The sequence below is a fragment of the Chrysochloris asiatica genome, unplaced genomic scaffold (assembly GCF_000296735.1).
Source record: "Chrysochloris asiatica unplaced genomic scaffold, ChrAsi1.0 scaffold00021, whole genome shotgun sequence".
NCBI classification, from domain to species: domain Eukaryota; kingdom Metazoa; phylum Chordata; class Mammalia; order Afrosoricida; family Chrysochloridae; genus Chrysochloris; species Chrysochloris asiatica.
Window position 1 is genome coordinate 24,341,610 of NW_006408539.1, and position 24,165 is coordinate 24,365,774.

Here is a 24,165-nt window from a genome sequence, read left to right on the forward strand (position 1 = left end):
ATATCTATCTTTGTGTTCCACTTCATTTTTGGCTACTTTCAATTTTCCAAGATTCATACTTTGTACATTCCATGTTCTGATTATTCATCAATGTTTACAGCTGTTTCTCCTCATTTTGAGTTGTTTCCCATTAGCAAATGAAGGTCCCAAATGCTTCTTTACTCCATTCTTGTCATTGTGGTCAACTCTTCTTTGAAAAGGGAGCTCTTCCTCAGTTGTATTTTGATTCCCTTCCGACTTGAGGGGCTCATCTTCTGCCACTAAATCTGACAGCATTCCACTGCTAGTCATTTCAGTGGCTAACACTCAGAAGTAAGTAGTCTGCCTTTCCTTCCTCCTAGTCTCTTTAGTTTGGATAAGCGCAAACTTACCCACCATGGATAGCCCTGCTGGTATTTAAAAAAAAAACGGTGGCATAGCTTCCAGCAACACAACAACACACAAACCACCAAAGGACAACAAAATTGCCTGTTTTGTACATGTACCAAGAGCTGACTGAATTCATCTTCCCACTGACCTCTGGGTCCCGATCAACCCATAACGGGATCAGCCAGGCCAGTCCTTGTTGAGTAGAAACATGCTCTTCATTCTGGCTGCCCAGAGGAAGGAACCAGAGAGACATCCAGTCCTACAACGAGAGAAGAGGGGCAGAAGCATGTGAGACCACATCCTATAAAATAATCGAGTGATGACAAAATGAGTCTATGGCTAAAGATCAAATCCAAGTCGGAATATACTCAAGACTTGGTTTAATCCATAACTTGACCCAAACAAGGCAACCTAAATCTCAGGTTTTCCTAAAAATGCTACAAATGTTTTCTTAAGAACAGCTTACCCCAATAATAATTTAGACAAAAAATACAGCTTTCTAAGATTTCAGTCACAATAAATTCTAAATACAATTCAGAATTGATAACATTCTAACTAAAATTCAGTTGCAATATGTAACTTCTAAGGAATAACTTTGTTGAAAATCCATTTCCTAAAAAGAATCATCAAAAGAGACATTTTCGTGTCACAAGCCTGCCATCTGTTAGGCACAGCATGTTGGTTTCCAGGCAAGTGCGCTGCAGACAGACAGCTGCAGATACGCTCACCGTGCGGCGGGCCTGGGTCATCATCTCGTGGGACAAGTGAAGCAGACACAGCACCGTGCTCTTCGTGACGCCCCTCCCCATGAAGGACATTGCGTTCCCACCACGCTCCACGTAAAATGAGGTAATCACCTGAGAAGACAACAGAAACCGGTACTCGGACAGGTACATGGAGACCAGTACAACACTCTCTACTAACCTGTCGGCATCTTCCTTTGGAACGTGTACAAAAGCTGTGCAGGGTCCTCCCTGGACACTTAGAATGTGCTTCACACGCTTCTCCAACACAACTGTACCCTTTAAGCCCTCACTTTAGTCAAAGAATCAATAAACAGTTTGCTGCACAGCATACAAAGAAACAGCTAGCATTATAAAATTGTGCAAAGACCACAAGACTTAGGCTAGAGTTTCTAAAATTGTGGTTTAAGTGGGAATCGAAATGCTCCCCCCTTATGAGCAACTGCAGATTTAAGAATACACTAATTATATAAACCATTGGCTCTTAAGGTTTTCACTTCCACATTAACTGCAGGATTTGACATTTTTCTACCAGTAAGTACAATAAGAGGGCCTGAATCAGAATGGGCAAGGGAAGTGGGCAACCGCAGACTGAGAAAAGCCCGCATAACTGACTCAGGACTCTTTTGAAAATATAAGGGAGCTTCAAAACGTTCGTGGAAAAACTCCTTTATCTTCTGATGCTATTTTTCCACAAACTTTTTGAAGTCCCCTCACATGTAACAAACTTTACTGAAATGGTAAGAGGCCCCGAATAGCTAGAGTGTGTTAACAGAAGATCACAGGAGGAGGACTCACACTTGCTTATGCTGGAACATCCTACACAGCTAGTTGTCACAACCGCCTGGTATTCACCTGACAACAAACACAGAGAGCAAAGAAACAGGACAGAGAGTGAGTCCGAAATAAACCCCCACATCCATGATGCTCAGTCCATCCAAGGGGGAAAGAGTCTCTTCAATCAACAGTGCCGGCTGGGAAAATTGGATTTCCACACGCAGAAAATGAATCCGGATCCTTGCCTCACACCATAACAAAAAACAGATTCAAACATCAAGGACCTAAACCTGGTGGGTGGCGATGGTGGTGGTGGTGTGCAAGTGGGTTCCGACTCACAGCGACCCTGCGTAGGGTTTCTGAGGCTGTAAATCTTTACCTTCCCCCAATGGCGTGACTGCCAGATTCAAACTGCGGGCCTTTCAGTTAACACCCCAATGCGTAACCACTACACTACCAGGGTGCCCTGATGGGCAAACTAACAACAGAAAATTATCAGGAAACAAGCAGGTGCAATACTATCAGGCCTAGTTTTTAACAAAAGATCAAGCTAATGAGTAACAAAAGCCCACAGCAAAAGACTAATTAAATCAACAGGAACTCACAAAAATTTTAAATTTTTGTTTATCAAAAGATTTTAACAAAAAGTGAAAAGACTGGGAGACTATCTTCGGAAACCATAAATCCAACAAGAACCTGATAGCCAAAAATACATAAACTTTGACAACTTAGCAAAAAAAGACAAATATCCCAATTACAAAATGGGCAAAACACTTGAATAGACTTTCACCCAACAGGCCATTGTAAAGACCACCAAACACATGAAATGAAGCTGGACACCATTAGCCATCAGAGAGATACAATCCAAACCACATTAAGGGACCATTTAACTGGCACTAGGACGGCTGAGATTTAGAATAGAACACAAATGTTGGAGAAGATGTAGAGCAATCGAAACCCTTACCCACTGCTGGTGGAAATGCAATATGGTACGGCCGCTATGGGAAATAGCATGGCGGTGCGTCAACAATTTTAAAAAGGACTATCACAAAACCAAGCAATCCCACTTCTAGCTACCTGCCCAAAAGACTCACACGCCATCGTTCACTGCAGCACCAGTTGAACTGTCACTTGCAAGTCATATCTGACTTCTGTTCTAAACTCCCAGTTAGTTGTGTACTACCTGTGGTTTTACAGGTTTGCAAGTGACCATCCAAGGAAGAACAACTGACCACTAATCAGCTGAAACAAGAGTGGAAGGAGACTCCAGAATAGAAGGGTAAGGAAAGAGTTTCTGTCTCCATGAACAACTGCCTCCTTTACCACAAGACCAGAACTGGAAGTGGCCAGCTATCATTACTGATTATTTGGATGAGTTTCTACAGAATTCTAATCAAAAGGGGAAAATGTAGAACAAAATATCGTAGTCTCATGGACCCCAGACTTCCTAGGACCAGGAAGGTTGAAGGAAGGAACCCTGGAAACTACTGTCCTAAGATCATCTGTAAACCTTAAACCAAAAGTATCCCCCAAATGCTTCTTAAAATCAAACAATAATTTAATTTTGCTGTTTTTAGGTGCCATCGAGTCCTTAGTGACTCTATGCATAGAGGAACAAAACACTGCCTGGCCCAATGCCAATCTCACAACCGTTGCTACACTTGCGCCTACTGCTGCTGCCACCATGATAATCCATCTTGGTGAGGATTCTTCCTCTATTTGCGGACACTCCACCTGACCAAGCATGACGTCCTTCTTCAGAAACTGGTTCCTCTGGATAATATGTCCAAACTATGAGAGATGAAGTCTGGACATCCTGGCTTCAAAGGATCATTCTGGCTGTATTTCTTCCAACATAGATTTGTTTGTACTTCTGGTAGTCCACAGTACTTTTAACATTGTCCTCCAACACCATAACTCAAACTCATCAATTCTACTGCCATTCTTCTTACTACGGTCTTCCTTATTCATGGTCCAACTTTCACATGCATATGAGGCTACTAAAAATACCATGACTTAAGTCAGGTACACTTTAGTCCTCTCAAATTGACATCTTTGCTCTTCAATACTTTAAAGAAGTCTTGTACAGCAGATTTGCCTAATGCAATACATTGTTTGATTTCCTAACTGTTACTTCCATGCGTGTTGATGGTAGATCCAAGTAAAATGAAGTCTTTGACAACTTCAGTTTTCCCCATTTATCATGATGTTAATTAATGGTCTAGTGAGGAATTTTGTTTTCTTTACATTGAGGTACAATCCATACAGATGGTTGTGGTAAATCTTCTTTGCTTTCAGCAAGCAAAGCTGTATCATCTGCATATATGCAGGCTATTAATGAGTCTTCCTTCAACTCTGATGCCATGTTCTCCTTCATATAACCCAGCTTCTCAGATGTACTCAGCATACAGGTTGAATAAGCATGGTGAAAAAATACAACCCTGGCACACATCTTTCCTAATTTTAAACCATTCAGAGTCCCCTTATTCTGCTAAAACAACTGTGGTCTATGCACAGCTTCCTCATGAACACAAGTGTTCATCCACAGCTTGTCACGATCCCCACAATCGAAAGTCTTTGCATAATCAATAAAGCACAGGTAAACAAGTTTCTGGTATCCTCTGCTTCCAGCCAAGATCCATCTGACATCAGCAATACTATCACTTCCACGTCCCCGGCTGAATCCGGCCTGAAACTCCAGACGCAATCTGTCAATGCACTACTACAGCTATTTCTGAATCATCATTAGCAAACCTACTAATATATTGTCCAACGATTTCTGCATTCAATTCAGTCACCTCAATTTGGAATAGGCATAACTATGGATCTCTTCCCATCAGTTGGCCAGGGAGCTGTCTTCCAAATTTCTTGGCAGAGATGAGTGAGTGCCTCCAGTGCTGCATCAGTTTGCTGATCAAGATTTTATTTTATATTCCATCAATTCCCAGAGCCTTGTTCTTTGCTGATGCCTTCAGTGCACCTTGGACTTCTTCCTTCAGGATCACTGACAGGACCATTTCTTCATGGCACCGTGACTGTGTATTCCATCTTCTCTAGTTGCTTTCTGTTATCACTCGATATTGTGTCTGTGTTGTTAAATGCCATCGAATTGCTTCTGAATCATAGCAACCCTATACAGAGTTTTCAAGGAGCAGCTGGTAGGTTTGAACTGCTAATCTTCTGGTTCATCGTCCAATGCTTATCCTACAACACCACACCAAGAATCCATTTTGCCTACAGAGTCCTTCAATATTACAAGCTGACATGAATGTTTTTCCTTCAGTTCTTTCAGCTTGACAAATGTTGAGCATATTCTTCATTTTGGATTTCTAACTTCAGGTCTTTGCAACTTTCATTATAATATTTGACTTTGTCTTCTCAAGCTGCTCTTAGACATTTTCTGTTCAGCACTTTTATCTCCTCATTTCTTCCATTTGCTTTGGCATCTCTATGCTGGAGAGCAAGTTTCAGAATCTCTTCTGACATCCATTTTGGTCTTTTCCTTCTTTTGTATCTCCTAAAGGACCTTTTGCTTTCTTCCTGTATGATGTTCTTGATGTCATCCCACAGCTCTTCTGGTTTTCAGTCGTTAGGTCTAATACATCAAATCTGTTCTTCAGATGATTTCAAAATCCTGGTGGGTTACACTCAGGATCGTAGTTTGGCTTTCGTGGCATGTTTTAATTTTTGTTAGCTTCAGCCTGAACTTGCACATGAACAACTGATGGTCTGTTCTACACTCTGATCCTGACCTTGTTTTGGCTCATGATAGATGGAGCTTTTCCACCATTTCTTTCCACAGATGTGTCACTTTGATTTCATCTGGTGAGGTCCACATGTATAGTCATCTTTTAAGTTGTTTTAAAAAGATGTTTGCAATGAAGAAGTCATCAGTCATGCAAAATTCTATCTCCAGCATTGTTTCTGTCTGTAAGACCATATTTTCCAACTACTGACCCTTCCTCTTTTCCAACCCTTGCATTCCAATAACCAGTAATTATTAATACATCTTGATTGCATGTGTGATCAATTTCAGACTGAAGAAGTTGGTAGAATTCTTCAATTTTATCATCACTGGCTTTAGTGATTGGCACATAAATTTGAGTAATTAGTTATATTAACTGGTCTTCTTGGATGTGTATGGATATTATCCTATCACAGAGAACATCATACTTCAAGATAGATCTTGAAATGTTCTTTTTGATGATAAATCCAATGCCATTCCTCTTCAATTTGCCATTTCTGGCTTAGGAATCCATGTTATTGTCAGATTCAAAATGGTCAATAACAGGCCATTTCAGCTCACTAATACCTAGGATATTGGTTTATATATTCCATTTCTTTTTGATAACTTCCAATTTTCCTATATTTATACTCTGTACATTCCATATTCCAATTATTAAAAGATGTTTACAACTGTTTCTTCTCATTTTGAGTTGTGCCCTATCAACAAATGAAGGTTCCAAAAGCTTCAATCCATTGCTGTCATCAGGGTCAACTTTACTTGGAGGAGACAGCTCTTCTCCAGTCAGAGTCTGAGTGCCTCATAACCTGAGCAGCTCATCTCCAGGCACTATATCTGACAATAGTCTGGTGCTCTTCATCATGTTTCAGTATTCAAACTTCTGTTACTGACAGTGTTCCAGTGCTATTCATAACGTTTTCAGTGACTAAATACTCAGAAGTCGTGCCTCTCTCCCCCTTCCTAGTCTTAGTCTGTAAGTTCAGCTGAAACTTGTCCACCATGGGTGACCCTGCTGTCATTTAAAATACTGATGACATAGCTTTCAGCATCACAGCAACATGCCAAGTCACCAGAGTAAGACAAACTGACAGATGAGTGGTGGATAGTTTAAATAGTAAACAATATTTGCCTTGAAAATTATCCTCTTTTTAATAACTATCTACAGAGTTCTAAGGAGCTCTGGTAGTGTAGTAGTTATGAGTCAGGCTGCTAATATCATGGTCAGCAGTTTGAAACTACCAGCAATTCCACAGGAGAAAGATGAGGCATTCTTCTCCCGTAAAGATTTAGAGCCTCAGAAACTATAACAGGGTGTTGCTGAGTCGGAACCGACTCCACGGCATATAGCCACTGTGCTACCACCACGGAGTTCTGCTGTAGGATAAGCACTAGGTCACAAGATAGGTTTGAACTGCAAAGTCGGCAGTTCAAACTCACCAGCCGCTCCTAGGAAACCCTACACAGGGTCACTATGAGTCGGAACTGACTCGACAGCACTTAACAACATCAACAACAACAACTATCACAGAGTATCAAACGGACAACAGCAATTACAAAGATTAGATAAGAAGCTTAAGGGGGTGAGTTTATGCTAATGGGGGAGTAACAATTCAGTGAAGGAGGGGGAGAGTCATCACACAATTTAAAGAATGCAATCCGTCACTGAGGCACTGTGTAGAAACCGAGGAACTGATGTATGTTTTCCTGTATTTAGTCTCAAAATCAACCAATTATACACGCCCACGCACACTCTGCTGGGCCATTTCTATCTATACACATGACTTATCGCTGCATCCCTCTGTCCGGCTCTCCCAAGAGAGGGCTTTAGTGAGTATTGTTAACTGACTGACTAACAAGAACCTTGATAGCTTTCTAACTCTTACACAAAAATATTTGGAGACATAGATCACTTATCATTCAAATTTTTACTGAGAAAAGAAAGCTCACTATGTTTAAATGCCAACACATTTTAAAGGGACAACTGGCTTTAAGTCAGCGCAAGTAAAAAGACTGGTTATCGGCTCCAATACGTCGGAAGGTTTCAAATCACTCATCCAAGGGTCCTCGGTGCTTTTATGCATCAGAGTAATCCTTAACTGTAAGTCACTTTATCTCCTTTTCATTGGGGTTTCGTCAGCTCATGTAGCAGAGCAGCTCATAGGTTTTTTTGAAAAGACAGCATAATCTCGTTAGCCACAACTTATTTAATAAAAGCAATTTATTCATACATAATTTGGAGGCTTTGATCTATGATTAGAATGTTCACAAAGCAAATGATTTAAAAGGCCTAAACAGGAAGCAAGATTGGCCATTGGCTAACAACTGAGAGCACTAATTGTTGATGCTACATGGGCTACAATGTATGGTTCTCCCCTCGTGTGTGGACTTTTGAAAGTTTTTATAATTTAAAGTTTTCAAACTTCAAGGCATCACTTAATTTTAAATCTGCATTGTTGTTGTTGTTGTTGTTAAGTGCCATCGAGTCGGGTCCGACCCATAGCGATCCTGTACAGGGTTTCCGAGGGTGTAAGTCTTTACGGGAGTAGAAAGCCTCATCTTTCTCCCGCGGAGCGACTGGTAGTTTCGAACCGCTGACCTTAAGGTTCGCAGCCCGATTCGTAACCACTACGCTACCAGAGCTCTGCATTAGGAATACAAAATTGCTCAGAAGTAGGGACAATGACCATTTGCATTTAAGTCCTAGCTCGGGGCTGGCCTAAGCCTGGCAGTCAGTAAGCATGTGAATGCTGTTGTTGCTGTTAAGTGCCACTGAGTCGGTTCTGATTCTTATTGACCCTCTTCAGAGTTTCTGAGGAGCGGCTGGTGGGCTTGAACCATTGATCTTGTGGATATCAGTCCAGTGCTAATACACAGTACCAAACCAGGAACCCAACAATGTTACAGTACTAGCAATTTCTATATATACTTTTCAAGAGAAGAGACCCACCAATCAAGTCTTGCCCTTCTCTGAGAGCCTACTATATCTAGATTATGCATCAGGATTGGATGTTCAGTTTGTAAGGGAAAAGTCAAGAATTCTCATTCTATTCCAAGCTTACATTTTTGTCAGAACCTTGGAGTTACACACCACAGATTGGGTTTTAAGGACTTAATTACCACGCATGAGTCGCGAACAACAAGAAGCATATTTAAGATATAAATCCCATTTCTCACCATCAAAAGCAAGGATTCTACATTCAGACTTCAATGTGTAAAAACCAGTAATAGAGTATCAGCAATGTGGCTCCCTCCCCAAAGGGAATCCTCTTTACTTAATGAGACCCTACAATGCAGGTCATGTGGAGCTGCAACACCATGGCTTGTGTTTTGAAGCCACTTCATAAAGCCTATCTTAGTTTTAAAAAGGTGTCTGAAATGAAAGAATTCAGTCTGTAATGACATAATGACACTGACATGGCTTATTAGTAAACTAAGCAGAAGGTCCTATGAAAGATTCAATGTAATTTGGCCTCTAATTGCAAACACAAGTGGCAGACTTCTTTGTACTGATTCCAGTCACCTGAATCAAAGCATAAAGACTCGTCTCAAGGTTGTGTCTGAAACATACTTCTCTTCTGCTTACGCCTCTCTCAGGTTTAGCTTGTAACAGAACATTATATTATGAAAGAGGAGTATCTGTTCCTTAGCTAAAATCACTCTCTGATTGCCGATTTTTGTCACCTCAAAGATTACTGCCTTCCTCTCCTCTGCTTGTTATCTAAAACTAAGCGCTCTTGTCCCCCAGTACCGCTCTTGTCCCCCAGTACCGCTCTTGTCCCCAGTACCGTAAGAGGTTGACTTTAATTTCTGGTGCTTGAAACAGAGGTGTGGCCTGAAGTCTCTTCTCTTACAGAACTCCTTCTGGTCGTATCGAAATACAAAGCAGCATGACACTTGTCACCCATCCCTGACACGGGACAGACAGCAATCCCTTGACAGAGAGATGGGCTCCAAGAAAGGTCCCTCAACAGAGTGCTTGAAGAGCAGACTACCAATACTACCACACATGAGAAACATGCCAGCTAAACAGCATTGCAAACACATTAGCTAGTTCTGCAGCTAACACATCTGCTTTTAAAACTCAAACATTTCTGATAATGGAACACCTCCAAGCATGGAAGAACTAATGAAAATACTGACAAATTTGTCCTTTTCCAGCATTTATAATTGTTCAAGCAAAATTAAAATCCACTTTATTAAAATGGCTACACTAAAATTCACATTAACTTTTATAAACAGCTAAGAGTATTTGGAACTTTGAAATCTTCTTTTAAAAATTAAGATTATGTGCCTTTAGGGAAAATTTATAGATGATATAATCTGAAGCACTATTTGATAATGAAATACAAAAATTAAACATACACCACTTACGTTCACTTATGCCACCTTTCCAATGTTATTCAAACTGTACAAGGTGCAAGACACATCTCCATGACATCCTCCACTGCCCACTATGTGCAAATCACGTACCAGGGCGAGAGAAGCCCAAGGCAGTGGCTGTGCTTCAAACAGGTGCTCCCCGGCTCACAGTCTACTAGCAGACAGACACACAGACATGCTAAATACATGACGTGCTAAGTATCACAACGCTAGAGGTGCACACCTACAGAAGTAATATAGAGTATCTACACCAGGAAGAAGCAAGGGATGGCTACCCACAGAAGAGAGGAAACTACGCATGGGCAAGAAATCGATGGTGTTTCCTGAGAATGGCCCGCTAAGACAGAAACTTGAGGGGGGTGGGTGTGGAGCTCTGCTTCGCCCTACAGGCCATAAAGAGCGGTTTGGACAGAAGGCCCTCTGCGTGGCCGCAGACGGCGTGGTAGGAAGTGGAACGAAGAGAAGTGCTGCCCCTGCACCATCTCCCGAGTCTCTCCCGAAGCCCCGGTGCAGGGAGGACCCAGCCTTCGAGGCAGCCTGACACTGACAGGAAGCCAGGATGACCAGGTGCTCAGTCCCGGTGCCCTGACAACACTGACTTGTCACAGGCACGTGTGACATGGACTCACCTCCAGAAGACCTGACAAGTACTTGGCACAGATGTCAAGCGGCTTTGTTAGTGGAGAGTGGGCGCTCCAGCCCGGGGTCGCCGTGACATGCACCATGCCCCGCAGGGTCCGCTCCAGTGAAGGCAGGCCATAGAAGTGGGGGGCGTCCGTCACCCGCAGACACTGCAGCAGTCTGAGAGCCAGCTGTGTGCGGAAAACTCGCAGAAGCTCCAAGCACTTCCTGTATATGCAACGGGGTTCAACAACAGAACATGTCCAAGGAGTCAGTAGGCCATCCTGCCGGCTGGACAGGAAACGAACTGACCAGAGGTGTGTGTGCCATGTGAAAGCGGCATAAAACTGTCATTTCTCAAAATGAGACTTGCCAAGGAAACCACAGTGAATCGCCGAGTGTGTAATGTAAAAGATAAACTACAATTACATCCAAGGCTGCAAAGCCACCAACAATGAGAAAGCAAAACAGGGTGGTGGTGTGTTAAAGGAAAGGCACATGGGAAACCACGTTCTAAATCATTCACTGTCAGTTAAAAAGTAGAATGAAGTTTAACTGTCAAAAATATATTGTTTTAAAAAAAAACAAAAGGAATGAAAAAGATTTAACGTGCTTGATAAAACTGTCAAAAGCTGAACAATCAAGAGGACTTGTTAGAAAACAAACTTCCTGAAATTAGGTAACTAGACAAGTATCCGAAGACGTAAAAATTCCAGGAAAAAAATCGTCATTACGTTACAAAACTCTGAATTAAATCTGAACTATCTTCATCACAATTGTAGAAATGGAGATTACTGATGTTATTACCCCGTCCTCTCACAAAGAAGCCCTGGTACCTCAATGTTTAAGCACTCGGCTGCCAACTACAAGGCGGGCAGCTGGCCCCAGCAGCACTTCACAGGAGGACAATGTGGCCGTCCACTTCCAAGAAGTGACCATCATGGACATGCCGTGGGTCAGTGCTACTCTGTGCTGTCGGCTTGCTGTGGGTCAGAACCGACTGGAAGACCGTGGATTTGGTTCTCTAGCTTTCCTCTTTCATGGTGTTACAGGTGTGCCGCATTTTTAAAGACCAGAATTCTAGCAAACCAGACCCTAAATGTTATTACATCAATTCCTGTTTCTCGTGGGTCAGTATCCAATTTACACCATTATATATGCTGTTTTTCAACGTAGTAATTTATTAACAAACATTGTCACTTATCACATCAGTGGGAACACCAGAGACCAGCGTGGACATTCAGCCCCCAACCACCACTCCCCACTGGCCTCTCGGGTCCCTGCTCCTCACCTCCCTCAGTAGCTCCACACAGCTAGTCCCACCTCTTCACTGGTCCCCTCCTGGTAAACACACTTACTTCCTGCTTCACAGAGAAGACGCAGCCTACTGAAGGGAAGCGTCCCACCACCCCTACGTCTGATGGTTCCCTCACCTGTCCCTCTCATGGGAACAGGTAGCCCTTCTCCTAGCCAAGGAAACCCCTCCCTCAGTGCTGATTCCAGCTCTTTCCCGAGACTCCACTGCTCATTTCGCTGTCTCTCCTCATGCACCCCCCTCTCTCTCTTTCTACCGCTTTCTCCATCTGCTTACCAACCTCTCTTTTCCCTTCTCCTCTTCCAGTCCCATGTCCAGCATTTGTAAGAATGAGGGCACTTCAAGAGAGCTCACAGAACAATGGAATGAGAACCTATGGACTTTTCCCATGCACTTTTCTAAGCCCCCTGGGTCTCCCACCCTAAAACAAAAACTCTAACTGATCTTGACACTGTGGTTCATGAAAGGGTCACAGTCACTCCTTCCTTCAAAATTCACAGAGGCCAGACCACACCAAAGACCACCTGCCCCCCAGCCACCAGGGGGCTTGGTCACTGACGATGCTGGTGCCAGAGTGTGCTGCCATACCCCAGGCGCCTCTCCCAGTGAACGTCCCTCCCCAGCCCTCTGCCCCCAATCTGGGGCACTTCCATTGGCTTCTTGTCTCAGTCCACTGAACTTCTGCAGCTGTACCTAGCCTGCTGTTGCAGCTACCTAACACATTCTTCAGTTTAGAAGTTGTATTTCTCACTTGTAAAATCTGTTATTTGTTGTAGTCTCCACTCTTCTGATCCTGACATTCTGTATATTTTCACAGACTCTGTGAATCTTTTCATCGAATTTCTATTTCTCTGTGCTATTCATAAGTATACATAATAATTACCTAGAATGTGATTGCAAACGACACAAACGATACTATCAGTAGTTAGCGATAGATGGCAGCAGTTGCTGTTTGTAATAGCAACTTCCAAGCTCTTGTCACCTTTGACAACTGTGAATCTGTTTCGAATGACTTTTTTCTCTTAATCATGGGATTCAGTGTCCTGTATAATCACGATCCTCTTCATCTGTAATTGGATTTCATCAAGTGTTTACTAAAAAAAGCTGCTGAGACTTAAAACTGATAATAGTCTCTCAGGGACAGGGCTCACCTACTTGGGCTAGGAGCTGACCCTTTAGCTAACCCGGTGTGGGGCTGAACTTGGCGGTTCTGACACTGACCCACACTGTGAGTACCATCAGGTCCTGCCCTCTGGGGGGAGCACAGATTAATTACACCTTTACACACTGTGTACCCTCTCCAACCCAATTTAGAACAAGAGCTTCCTGCCGCCATCTTTTAAACCATACAGGTGTTACAAACCAAAATTACAGTGATACTGGCCATAAATGTCTACATTAAAACCAGAAAGTTCTCAAACCGATGACCTAACAGTCCTAGTCCTTTCTCCCCCGAATTTGAAAACAGGAAGTAACACTTTGGACAAGGCGGTACCTGTCAGTGACGGCAGAGAAGGTAAGCAACAAGGTGTTGAACAGGGTGATCAGTTCTTTCTGAAGCTGCTGCCGTACGGCAGCCCCGACCTCGTCTACTTCTTCTCGAGCCTGTGATTCTGTCGGAACCAGCAGGTCTAACAGTGGGTTTGGACCCTGAAACATGAAATGATAAAACGTACGTTTGTACAGTCTAACGAACGGAGGTTTAATTCCAACGGAGGTTTTGTTGCTACTCATGCTCTGAAGACACTAACCAAGGAGCTCTGGGGCTGCAGTGATTAAGCATTCTGTGAGAACCAGAAGATCGGTGGTTCAAACCCACCCAGCAACTCCGTGGAAGAAAAGACCTGGCCATCTGACCCCCATGAAAATGACAGTCTGGGACCCCCGATGGGGCAGTTCTACAGTCACGTGGAGTCCCTAGGCGTCAAAGCTGACTCAACAGCTCCCAGCACTCCTGTTTTACAGGTGGACAGGATCATAACGAGCTTCATAAACAGGTGAAGGAAATTGATCAAGATCACACAAAATTGGCAGAACCATCTAACTAGTAATGTCCTCGGTATGACACAAGTGGCACCAAAAGCAACATTCAAAAAGAAACAAAGCCAATTACTGTTATCATGCAATCCTTCACACACACACACACACACACACACACACACACACAAAACAAAATTCAAAATGAACTGCAGTTCGAGAACAGACATTTTTCGAAATGTGGAAAAAATTCCAAGTTGCTTGTATCATGTAGTATGTAGTTTGTATACTTTAGTTATATACAGTGACAAAAAATTATGACTGGAAACTTCTGAGAAGTACTGAGGGAGCTGCTTTGTTCTTAACTTATGATAGGACTTCATATCTTTCCCGAAACTTCTGTTTACCTTGAGCAAGAAGAAATGGCTCACTAGCAGCAGACAGAATTGAAGAAAAAAACCCTGTAACTTCTGTTTTATACATGAATCAACAGACACATTTGTACAATTACAAAATAAATACATTTTCTATAGTATTCTTAGCCCTAAGGAACCTAAATAAGCCCTGTAGCTATGAGTCGGAACCGACTCCACGGCACATAACCACCACCACCTCCCTTCAATTATTAATACTGCCAAAATGAATAGGCCATTTTTAATGCAAACCCCCTCCTAGTAAATACAAAATTTTCCTATCGGAAATTAACTCTAATGTTCAAATAAAAATAAAAACCATTGCGACCTGGTGTCAATCTAAGAGCAGAGAATCCTTCAGGGAAGGTTTAGAGAAATGGAAACACTGCCTTAAGAACTATATAGACCCATACGATGGATATGTCGAGACACAATAGCTTCCTGTTTATGTTTAATGAAGATTTTATGATTTTGTAGCAATATTTTTTAATTTACCCTTGTATAATAAAAATGACACCTTTAAAAAAAAAAAAAACCATCCCTTTGGAAGTGTTATTAACAGCGCTCCGCTAGCATGTCTCGCTGACTAGATCAAGTCAAATTTTGGTAAGCTGTAAAATTCCTTCCTCCTTCATGTTGGTTCTTGTGTACCATGAAGCTCATCCTCATTCTGTAGAGCGGAGAGCGGGAGTGAAGGCTCAGCCCCACTTTCCCTTCTGTTGTTGTGTCTCCTAGCTGATCCCATCTCCTGCCAACGCCAAGTGTAACAGAACAGAACCACTCAACACAGTTTCTAAGGCTGTCCTCTTTATGGAAGCAGACTGTCACATCTGTCTCCTATGGAACAGCTAGGGGTTCGAACCTCCAGCCTTTCTGTCAGCAGCCCACTGAACCACCGAGGATCCTTAATTCCACTTTACCACACCCCAAAACAAACCCAGTGCCATTAAGTGGATTCTGACAGGAGCGCACAGAACTGCCCACAGGGTTTCAGGGCTGCAATCGTTACAGAACAGACTGACACACACCTGTCTCCCACAGTGGCTGGTGGGTCTGAACTGCTAACCTTTAGGTTAGCAGATGTGCCCTTAACAAGTGCGTCACCAGGGCTCCTTAAATTCCACTTTGTTGTTGTTGTTGTTAAGTGTTGTTGAGTCAGTTCTGACTCATAGCGATCCTGATAGGGTTTCTAATGAATGGCTGGTGAGTCTGAACCACCAACTTGGCAGTTCAAACCGACCCTGTGAGCCAGTTCCTCTTTGATGATGGTGATTATGTGCCGTGGAGTCAGTTCTAACTCATGGCAACTCTGTCGAGGGTTTCCAAGGCTGTGAATCTTTACAGGAGCAGAAAGCCTCATCTTTTTCCCATGGTGGGTTTTGAACTGTTGACCTTAAGGTTCGCAGCCCAATTCGTAACCACTACGCTACCAGAGCTCCCTCTTTACTCACCCTTAAAACCATTATTACTTATAAAAATTGTTGTTCAGTGTTGTTGAGTCGGTGCCAACTCATAGCAACCCTGTGTATGAGCAGCCAATGGGTTTCAACTGCCGGCCTTCTGGTTCTATGTCTAGTGCTAATCCTACAGCACCATACTAGGAGTCTATATAACAGTGATGATCATACATGAGTAGACATAAAATTTTCAAAGAGGGACTTGATACAATACAAAATCAAATAAGTAAATTTAATTATACCCAAAATTTCTTTCTAAACTACATTAAAATTGTACTACATTCACCTAGACTCTTGTGTAGTATAATTGCCTAAGTATAAATAAATTATACAAAATACATCAGCATTCACGCCATACCATAAATTCACAACCATTTAATTTATGGTTCTGTCTACTAAGAATTACATAACCTATATAATTTACAGTTTTGACTACTAATAACTATATAATTTATAATTTTCATTATCTACTAATGGTTATACAACTTAGTTATCTAATTTACAGTTTTGACTTTCTACTAACAGTTACATAACTTGTTGTTACTGTTGTTAGGTGCCATCGAGTCAGTACCGACTCATAGCGACCCTATACACAACAGAACAAAAAACTGCCCAGTTCTGGGCCAACCTCACAATTATTGCCACGCTTGAGCCCACTGATGCTGCCACTTGGCCAATCCATCTCGCTAGGGGTTTTCCTCTTTTTCTATGACACCTCCCCCTCACCTTACCAAACATGATATTCCTCCTCTCCAGTGACTGGCCCCTCCTGACAATATGTCTTAAGTATGAGACATGAAGTTTGGCCATCCTGGCCTCCAAGGAGCACTCTGGCTGCACTTCTTCCAACACAGATCTGTGTGTTCTTTTGGCAGTCCATGGCACTTTCAACATTCTCCTCTAAAACCTAAACTCAAATGCATCGATTCTTCTACGATCTTCCTCATTCACTGGCCAACTTTCGCATCCATATGAGGTTAATGAAAATATCATGGTTTGGATCAGGCGTAACTTAGTCCTCAAACTGACATCTTTGCTCTTCAACACCTTAAAAATGTCTTGTGCAGCAGATGTGCCTAATACTACACATCGTTTGAGTTCTTGCCTGCTGCTTCCATGAGTGTTGATGGTTGATCCAAGAAAAATGAAGTCTTTTGACAACTTCAATCTTTCCTCCATTGTTAAGAATGTTGTTTATTGGTCCAGTGGTGAGGATTTTTGTTTTCTTTACATAGAGATGAAATCGATACTGAAGGCTATGGTCTTTGATGAAGATCAGTATTTTAGGTCCTCTTTGCGTTCAGCAAACAAGGTTGTATCATCTGCATATCGCAGGTTGTTAATGAGTCTTCCTCCAATCCTGATGCCATGATTTCCTTCATAGAACCCAGCTTCTCGGATTATTTGCTCAGCATACAGGATGAATAAGTATGGTGAAAGAATACACCCTGTCACACACCTTTCTTAATTTTAAACTATTCAGGTCTTGGTCTATGTACAGGTTCCTCAAGAGCACAATTAAGTATTCAGGTATATTCATACTTCACAATGTTGCCCATAGCTTATCATGATCCACACAACCAAAGGCCTTTGCGTAGTCAATAAAGTACAGGTAAATATCTTTTGGGTATTCTCCACTTTCAGCCAAGATCCATCTGATGTCATTGCACATCCTTTAATGAATCCGGTTTGAAGTTTCTGTCAATGTATGCTTGCAGTTGTTTCTGTATCACCTTTAGTAAAACTTTACTCACATGGGATATCAAAGATATTGTCCAATGATTTCCGCATTCCATTGGGTCACCTCTCTTTGGAAAAGCACATATTCGGATCTTTTCCAATCAGTCGGCCAGTTAGCTGTCTTCCAAATTTCTTGGCGTACATGAGTGAGTGCCTCCAGTGCCACATTACTTTGCTGAAAGATTTCAATTTGTATTCCATCAATTCCTGGTGCCTTGTTCTTTGCTAATTCCTTCAATACACCTTGGAATTCTTCCTTCGGTATTGTTGGCTCTTGATCATATGCTACCTCTTGAAACGGTTGAACATCGACCATTTCCTTTTGTTACAGTGACTCTGAATATTCTCACTAAGTATATAACTTAGTTATATAACTTATATTGTTGTCATTAAGTGCCGTTGAGTCGGTTGTGACTCATATCAACACTGTATAGGGTTTCTGAGGAGCAACTGGTGAGTTTGAACTGCCAATCTTGCGATTCAAATCCTTGAAGTCCAGTGTTTATCCTACAGCACCACACCAGTTTTGACTATTAATGGTTACATAATTTAAATATATTTTAATATGCACAGTGATTTTTCTTATATTAAAACAATTAATTCAATTATTGCATAGATTTTGAAGAAAATTTCAAAAACTATAGCCCACAATCACTGCCATCTTCACAACTCAATCAACCATAATTCCCTGAAATAACTCTAATCAAAAATGAATTTACTTTAGAATTTATTTTTAAAAAGAAAACTTTTTTAAAAAGTATGAAGTTATAAATGATTTATAGACCAAAAACTGAATTAAGTTGTTAAAAAGTTCATTCAGAGAAGAGTAGAGAGATTTAATAGTATTTTAATAGTCAATCTCTGAAATATTTGCGCATGATTAAAAGCTATAAAGAACATTAATGACATTAGGTTTTACTGCTGTGCTTTATAAAAAGGTTTGGGGGTGATGAGGGAAGAATGAGGAAATTAAGTTCAGAAAGTAACTGCCTGGAAACATTTTAGTTTTATTTAAATAATTAAAATGTGAGACAAAAAGTCTTTTGAAATCATTTTGAAGGAAGTTAACCAAAAGCAGACTTTGCTGAGCAGTGAGTGTGTGGACTTCCTTTATACACACGTCAGTAAACGGACCCTAAACTAAACGTCTTCCTGAAGCTTATTGTACGTCTTCTCATATATATAGAACACAATAAGATTCATGGAAATGTTCTCCCGTTGGTCTACTGTTCGAGAATTAGTGTCACAAAATGAAAAGAAAGATAACCCGGAAGAAGTAAAGACATAGAGAATAAAGCGTACTGTGGAAAAGCTTCCTACAAAATTTGAAAATGTAGTTCAGAAAACACAGGCATATCAAAGGAACCTATTACAAAGTCCAACCACAGTTTAATTAAAGTGTGAACTTATATCAGGATCACCTAGGAAACTTCTCACCAGGCTAGCTATCTTTACTAAGAACTGTGGGTATTGTGAAGTGCCAACAGGTCAGTTTCAACTCATAGCAAACCTGTATAGGGTTTCCAAGGAGCTAGCGGCTGGTTTGAACTATCAGCCTTGTGGTTCAATCTGACTTTGTGATCCAGTACTTATCCTACAGTACTACTAATACTAATTAGCTAATCATTTGCTAATAATCTTTACATCAAAAAGAAACACTATGAGAACCAGTATTAGCAGACAACAACCTATGACTAAATACAAGTCAACACCACCCCGAACTCAATCCAGATATGATGGTACTGTGCTGTGGAGAAGGTTCCAATCCACAGTGACCCTGCATAGGGTTTCCGGAAGCAGAAAGCCTCATCTTTCTCCCACATAGCAGCTGGTAATTTCGAACTGCTGACCTTGAGGTTAGCAGCCCTACTCGTAACCACTATGCTCCCAGAGTTCCTTAAACAGTGCTGCAGCTCCATAGGATAAGCATTGCTCTGAAAACCACAAGGTCAGCGGTCCAAGCCCACCAGCCACTTTGCAGAAGAATGAAGAAGCTTTCTGCTTCAGCAAAAAAAAATCCAGATACAGAAGTATTTAAAGTAAAACAAACCTGCAAGACTGAATATATGGAACCAGTAATATCAATTTATAATGAAGTCAACTGCAAAACGAAAAAGAGGGAATAGTGTAGATACAGAACTTCCATATGGCAAGTAGTTCAAATAGATTTCAAGATAAGACAGACTGTTATAAATAGGAAATAAATTAATGAATTACAGGATAAATTCTGTCAAAAGAGGAAGACTCCCAGAATCCTTCATTATGCTGTCTACAAAGACAGAATCAGACTAAAAATCAAAGGATGGAAAAATACATCAAGATAATGGCAATAAAACAGTGGCAATTTTAATCTCTGATAAAATAGACTTTTTATCTGGTAAAAACCAGTCTAAGAGACAAAGAACGGAACACTATATAAGGATGAAGGGATCAACTGAACTGGAGAGTGCATGACTTAATAAATACCTATGTTGTTGTTGTTGTTAAGTACCTTCAAGTCGATTCTGACTCATAGTGACCCTGTATAGGGTTTCCAAGGTGTGGCTAGTGAATTTGACCACTGATCTGTGGTACAGTGCCTTATCCCACAGTGCCATACCAGGACTCCTAATAAATCTCTACGGCCCAAATGAAAGTCACAGGTGAATCTCCCCTAGAAATCACAGTTGTATGCTTTTGGTTTGTCGGCTGGTTGCTGGTAGGTTCCAGGACGACTCGTATTCTGTACAAGAGACCCAAACACTGCCCAGTCCTGCACCACACTCACTATCATTCCATGCTTGAACCTCTGCTTGTCGTCATGTGTCAATCCATCTTATTGAGGGCCTTCCTCTTTTTAGGTGACCTCTGCTTTTCCAAGCATCATGTCCTTGTCCAGGGACTGATCCCTCCTAATAACATGTTCAAAGTACATGAGAAAAAGTCTGCTATCCTGTCATAAAGATACTGTACAATCAGCCATTTCATCCTAAACATGAACACAATGAGTTTTGTATCCACTGAGCTATATAAATGAGAAGATTTCTGTCTTTGCAATCTCTTTAGCTAATTGCCTGTGATGCATTGCTTTCTGCTTTAATGCTTATTCGATAATAAAACTTTTCTTTTTCTTCTAAAAAAACAAGAAAGAAACTCCAGATGAATAAAGATGCAAACAAAAATAAAGCCTTCTCAAAGTTATAAAAGAAAACGTGGGGTTGTGCCATGGACTTAATTGTGCTCCCGTCATGACACCTGGTGGGTTAGCAGTCATGCGATGTGACCTGGTGTGATAAACCAGGATTAAGGACGGGGTGTGGGGTGCCGCACTCTTACACCTGCCGCATCCCTGATCCAGTGTACGGGGTGACTCCTGGGAACTGTACGGCCCGCATCCCCACATCATTCCCTATGAGCAAGAAACACGATCTTCTTCAACCACTCTTCCTTTCCCTCCCATCCTCAGCAACATCCACACTGTACCCCTGGTTGTTCCTCAAACAAGTCAGAGACACTCACCTCACGGCCTAGGATGGATCTCTTCCTCCCACATGTCTGCTTGCCTGATGTCCTCACCTCATTGCAGTGTCCCCTCCTCAGAGCGGCCTTCTCTGGTCACTGATGTAGGTAGACCCCAGCCACTCACTATCTCTTACGTGGCTGACAGTCCGTCATACGCATCATATTACGTGCTCTGCCTCCAGAGCGTAAGCCCCACAATAGCCTGTCCACCTTCCAGACTGAACGTCCAATGAGAGCACCACGTGACAACAGCAGAAAGTGCACATACAGAGCAGGTTCTGTCAAACCCCAAGGTCAAAGGTCTCGGTCCTTCTGCAGCATTTCACAGTCAAGTCCGAAGGCATGTCGCTGTGAGCCACCAAAGCCAGCAGAAGGGATGGCAGCTGCATAAACACTGTCTTTGTAAAAACTACCATTTTCCATAATATCAATGATCTTTACAAACGAATCACTTCTCAAACCTAAAATCTTTACATTAAAAGAAACTCCAGATGAATTAAGTTCCTTCACAATACTTACATGTCTAAGAAGTAATTCTAGAATCCAACTGAGAAATTCTACTGATGCATTTTTCCTTTGTTCCTTCATTAACTCGTTTACAAACTGTACAACATCTATTAGCAGCTTCTCATCCTCAGTGCAAGCAGGAAGCACTTGCAGAAACCTGCAATGAAGAAGACACGAACCATGGTTCTGAGCTCTACCTATTATCACGGTTCATCACATACTCACACACCGAACACATTTCTCCTGAGCATGTTACTTCATGAAAATCACAAGGCTGACAGAAATAGGGGTCTGTCACCCAGAACCTGGGCCTAGTGAAGAAAACACGGGCCTGAGTAACTCATTAAAAACAACAGGAAGTGACAGGTGCCAACTGAGATGCATGACCAGATTCAGAAGACAGCCGAGAGGTACACGGAGCCCAGCAATGCTGCCAACTGCCCAGGGAAGCCATCTTTTACTGCTGGAACTCTGTGCATTAATAAGAAGAAGTCATGTGTAAATATTTCTCTAAGCAATCAGGATGAAAAGGGGTGGATATAGCAAGGAAGTGGCTAGAATGTGTGTAAACAAGACATTGAACGTACAAACTTATGTAACTTTTAAAAGAAAATCTGGTTTTAGAAAGTTAGATTAGGAGGCAAGAAGAAAACATCTATGTAAAAAGAGAAACAGTTGGGGATATTTTTAAAAAGGTAATCCAGGAGAGGTGTGGTGGTTGGTGGCCATGTATCATCAATTTAGCTCCTACTCATAGTGACCCTGTATAGGATGTCTAAGGCTATAAATCTTTATGGGAGCAAAGAGCCTCAGCTTTCTCCTAGAGCTGGTAGATTTGAACTGCTAACTTTGTAGTTGGCAGTCCAACGCATAACCCACTCCACCACCAAGGCTCCTTGGAGAAGTAGAGATTCTAAATCAGAACAGAAAACAAACACACAGATGAATGTGGGGGCGCATTTTCGTTGTAGTTAAGTGCCTTGGGGTCAGTTCCCACTCAATCCTGTATAGGGATTCTGAGGCTTTAAATCTTTATGAGAGCAGAAAACCACACCTTTCTCTCATGGAGCAACATGCGGGCTTCAAACACAGAGCTTGTGGTTTACACTCCAATGCTCACCGTATGGAGTCACCACACTGTCGTGGTAGATAGAGCACACAGGGGGCAAAAGGATGAAAATTTCTCAGACATTACCAAACACCTTCAGGCAACGAGTTGTTGGGTCTGGGGGATGGCACAACACAGTCCACAAAGACAATGTTCTACACCCAACTTTGGTGAGTACTGACTGTGAAGCTCACGAGTGGCCTTCTAATGAACAACAAGTGCTCTCTCCATGTGTGGTACAATGAAGAGCAATGAAAATTAAAGACACACAGGGACCTCCTATGCTGTGCTTGTTAGTAACATGGTCTTCACCCTTTAAAACTAAGGTGACAGATAATAGCTGCTTGCAAAGGACAGCGTATCAGTTGTGTTTGTTTCAAATGCAGCTTACTACCACCAGTTGAATACATCCCATGACAAACCAGGGCCACCCCACGAGGACTTCATGGAACCCAGAGCAAAGAGAAACTGAGATAAGTGACTTAGGGACAAACTGAAAGCACAACAGACCAAGAAAGCCGCCGCAGCGGCAACAAACCCTGCCTCACACAGTCTGTCCCACCCATGTCTTGCCTAAGGACTTACTCAGGGAGATAAAATAACATTTTCTGAAATAGGAGAAAAAAATTGTGCATTAATAATGCTTTCCAAAATACAGAGATCAGGAGGAGATTGCTCCTCTTTTTTGCTATTAGTAAGTTTTCCTTACATACAGACAATAGACATCCTGGAGTTCCTTCTTTTTAAAAAAAAAAAACAGTTTTCATGTGACAGTAACGATGAGAAGACACACTCCCTAGGGGATAAAACCACGTGAACTTCAGTTGAGGCCTTTCAGGCTGGTGGCCAGGCGGCCCACAGACTGACCTGGTCAGCGCGCTGTGCCAAGCCAAGGAGTTGATGGTTGCCCCACACAGCCCAGCGCTGCTCCTGAAAGCCAGCCTGTCGTTGAGAAGGTAAGAGCTCATCCTGGTGATGGCAGCCCTGACCTCCCTGTGGGCTGCAGCCTGGACGATGGCACGCAGGCAGTCCTGCAGGCCACTGGCTGTGTGTGTCAGCTTCAGCGTGAGGACGTCCTCGGCAGACAACTTCAATGTGTCTCCAAATCTAAGAGAGAGAGCGACACAGAAAGCTCCTGAAACAAAACCTCCCATGTATTTTTATTATACCACAGACTCTCTCCAAAAACTGTGACTTATCCTTCATTTTCTTTTCATTAAAAGTGGACTCAGAGCAGCTAAAAGTGGCTGTGCCTCTCCACTGTACTAACCTCCCCGTGTTGATATGACTTGGACCTATTCCAGAAAGAGAAAATAACTGTCATTCATAGAAGACAGCAGTTTATTAATGACTAACACGTAGGAAAGCCTAGATATCCCAAAGTACCCTCGTCATCATCCCAGTGATAACATGCCTTCACTCTAATCGCAAACACTTTCCCAGTGGCTTACGTTGATCAACTGGTGAAGCTTACTAATCTACACAGTGGTCCCCAGAGTCCTTTCCCAGTGG

The 24,165-nt window shown here is 42.1% G+C and overlaps 1 protein-coding gene across 1 annotated transcript in view; it reads right to left on the reverse strand.

Moving 5' to 3' along the window:
• Positions 1 to 24,165, reverse strand: part of RTTN (rotatin) — a 162,450-nt gene that overhangs the window by 65,624 nt on the left and 72,661 nt on the right. The window contains exons 25-30 of the mRNA XM_006837552.1: positions 23,521 to 23,760; positions 21,558 to 21,702; positions 13,446 to 13,600; positions 10,644 to 10,863; positions 1,098 to 1,226; positions 518 to 628 (exon numbers count right to left, since the gene is read on the reverse strand). Coding sequence (XP_006837615.1) covers positions 518 to 628; positions 1,098 to 1,226; positions 10,644 to 10,863; positions 13,446 to 13,600; positions 21,558 to 21,702; positions 23,521 to 23,760 — 1,000 coding nt within the window. The remainder of the gene's footprint in view (positions 1 to 517; positions 629 to 1,097; positions 1,227 to 10,643; positions 10,864 to 13,445; positions 13,601 to 21,557; positions 21,703 to 23,520; positions 23,761 to 24,165) is intronic.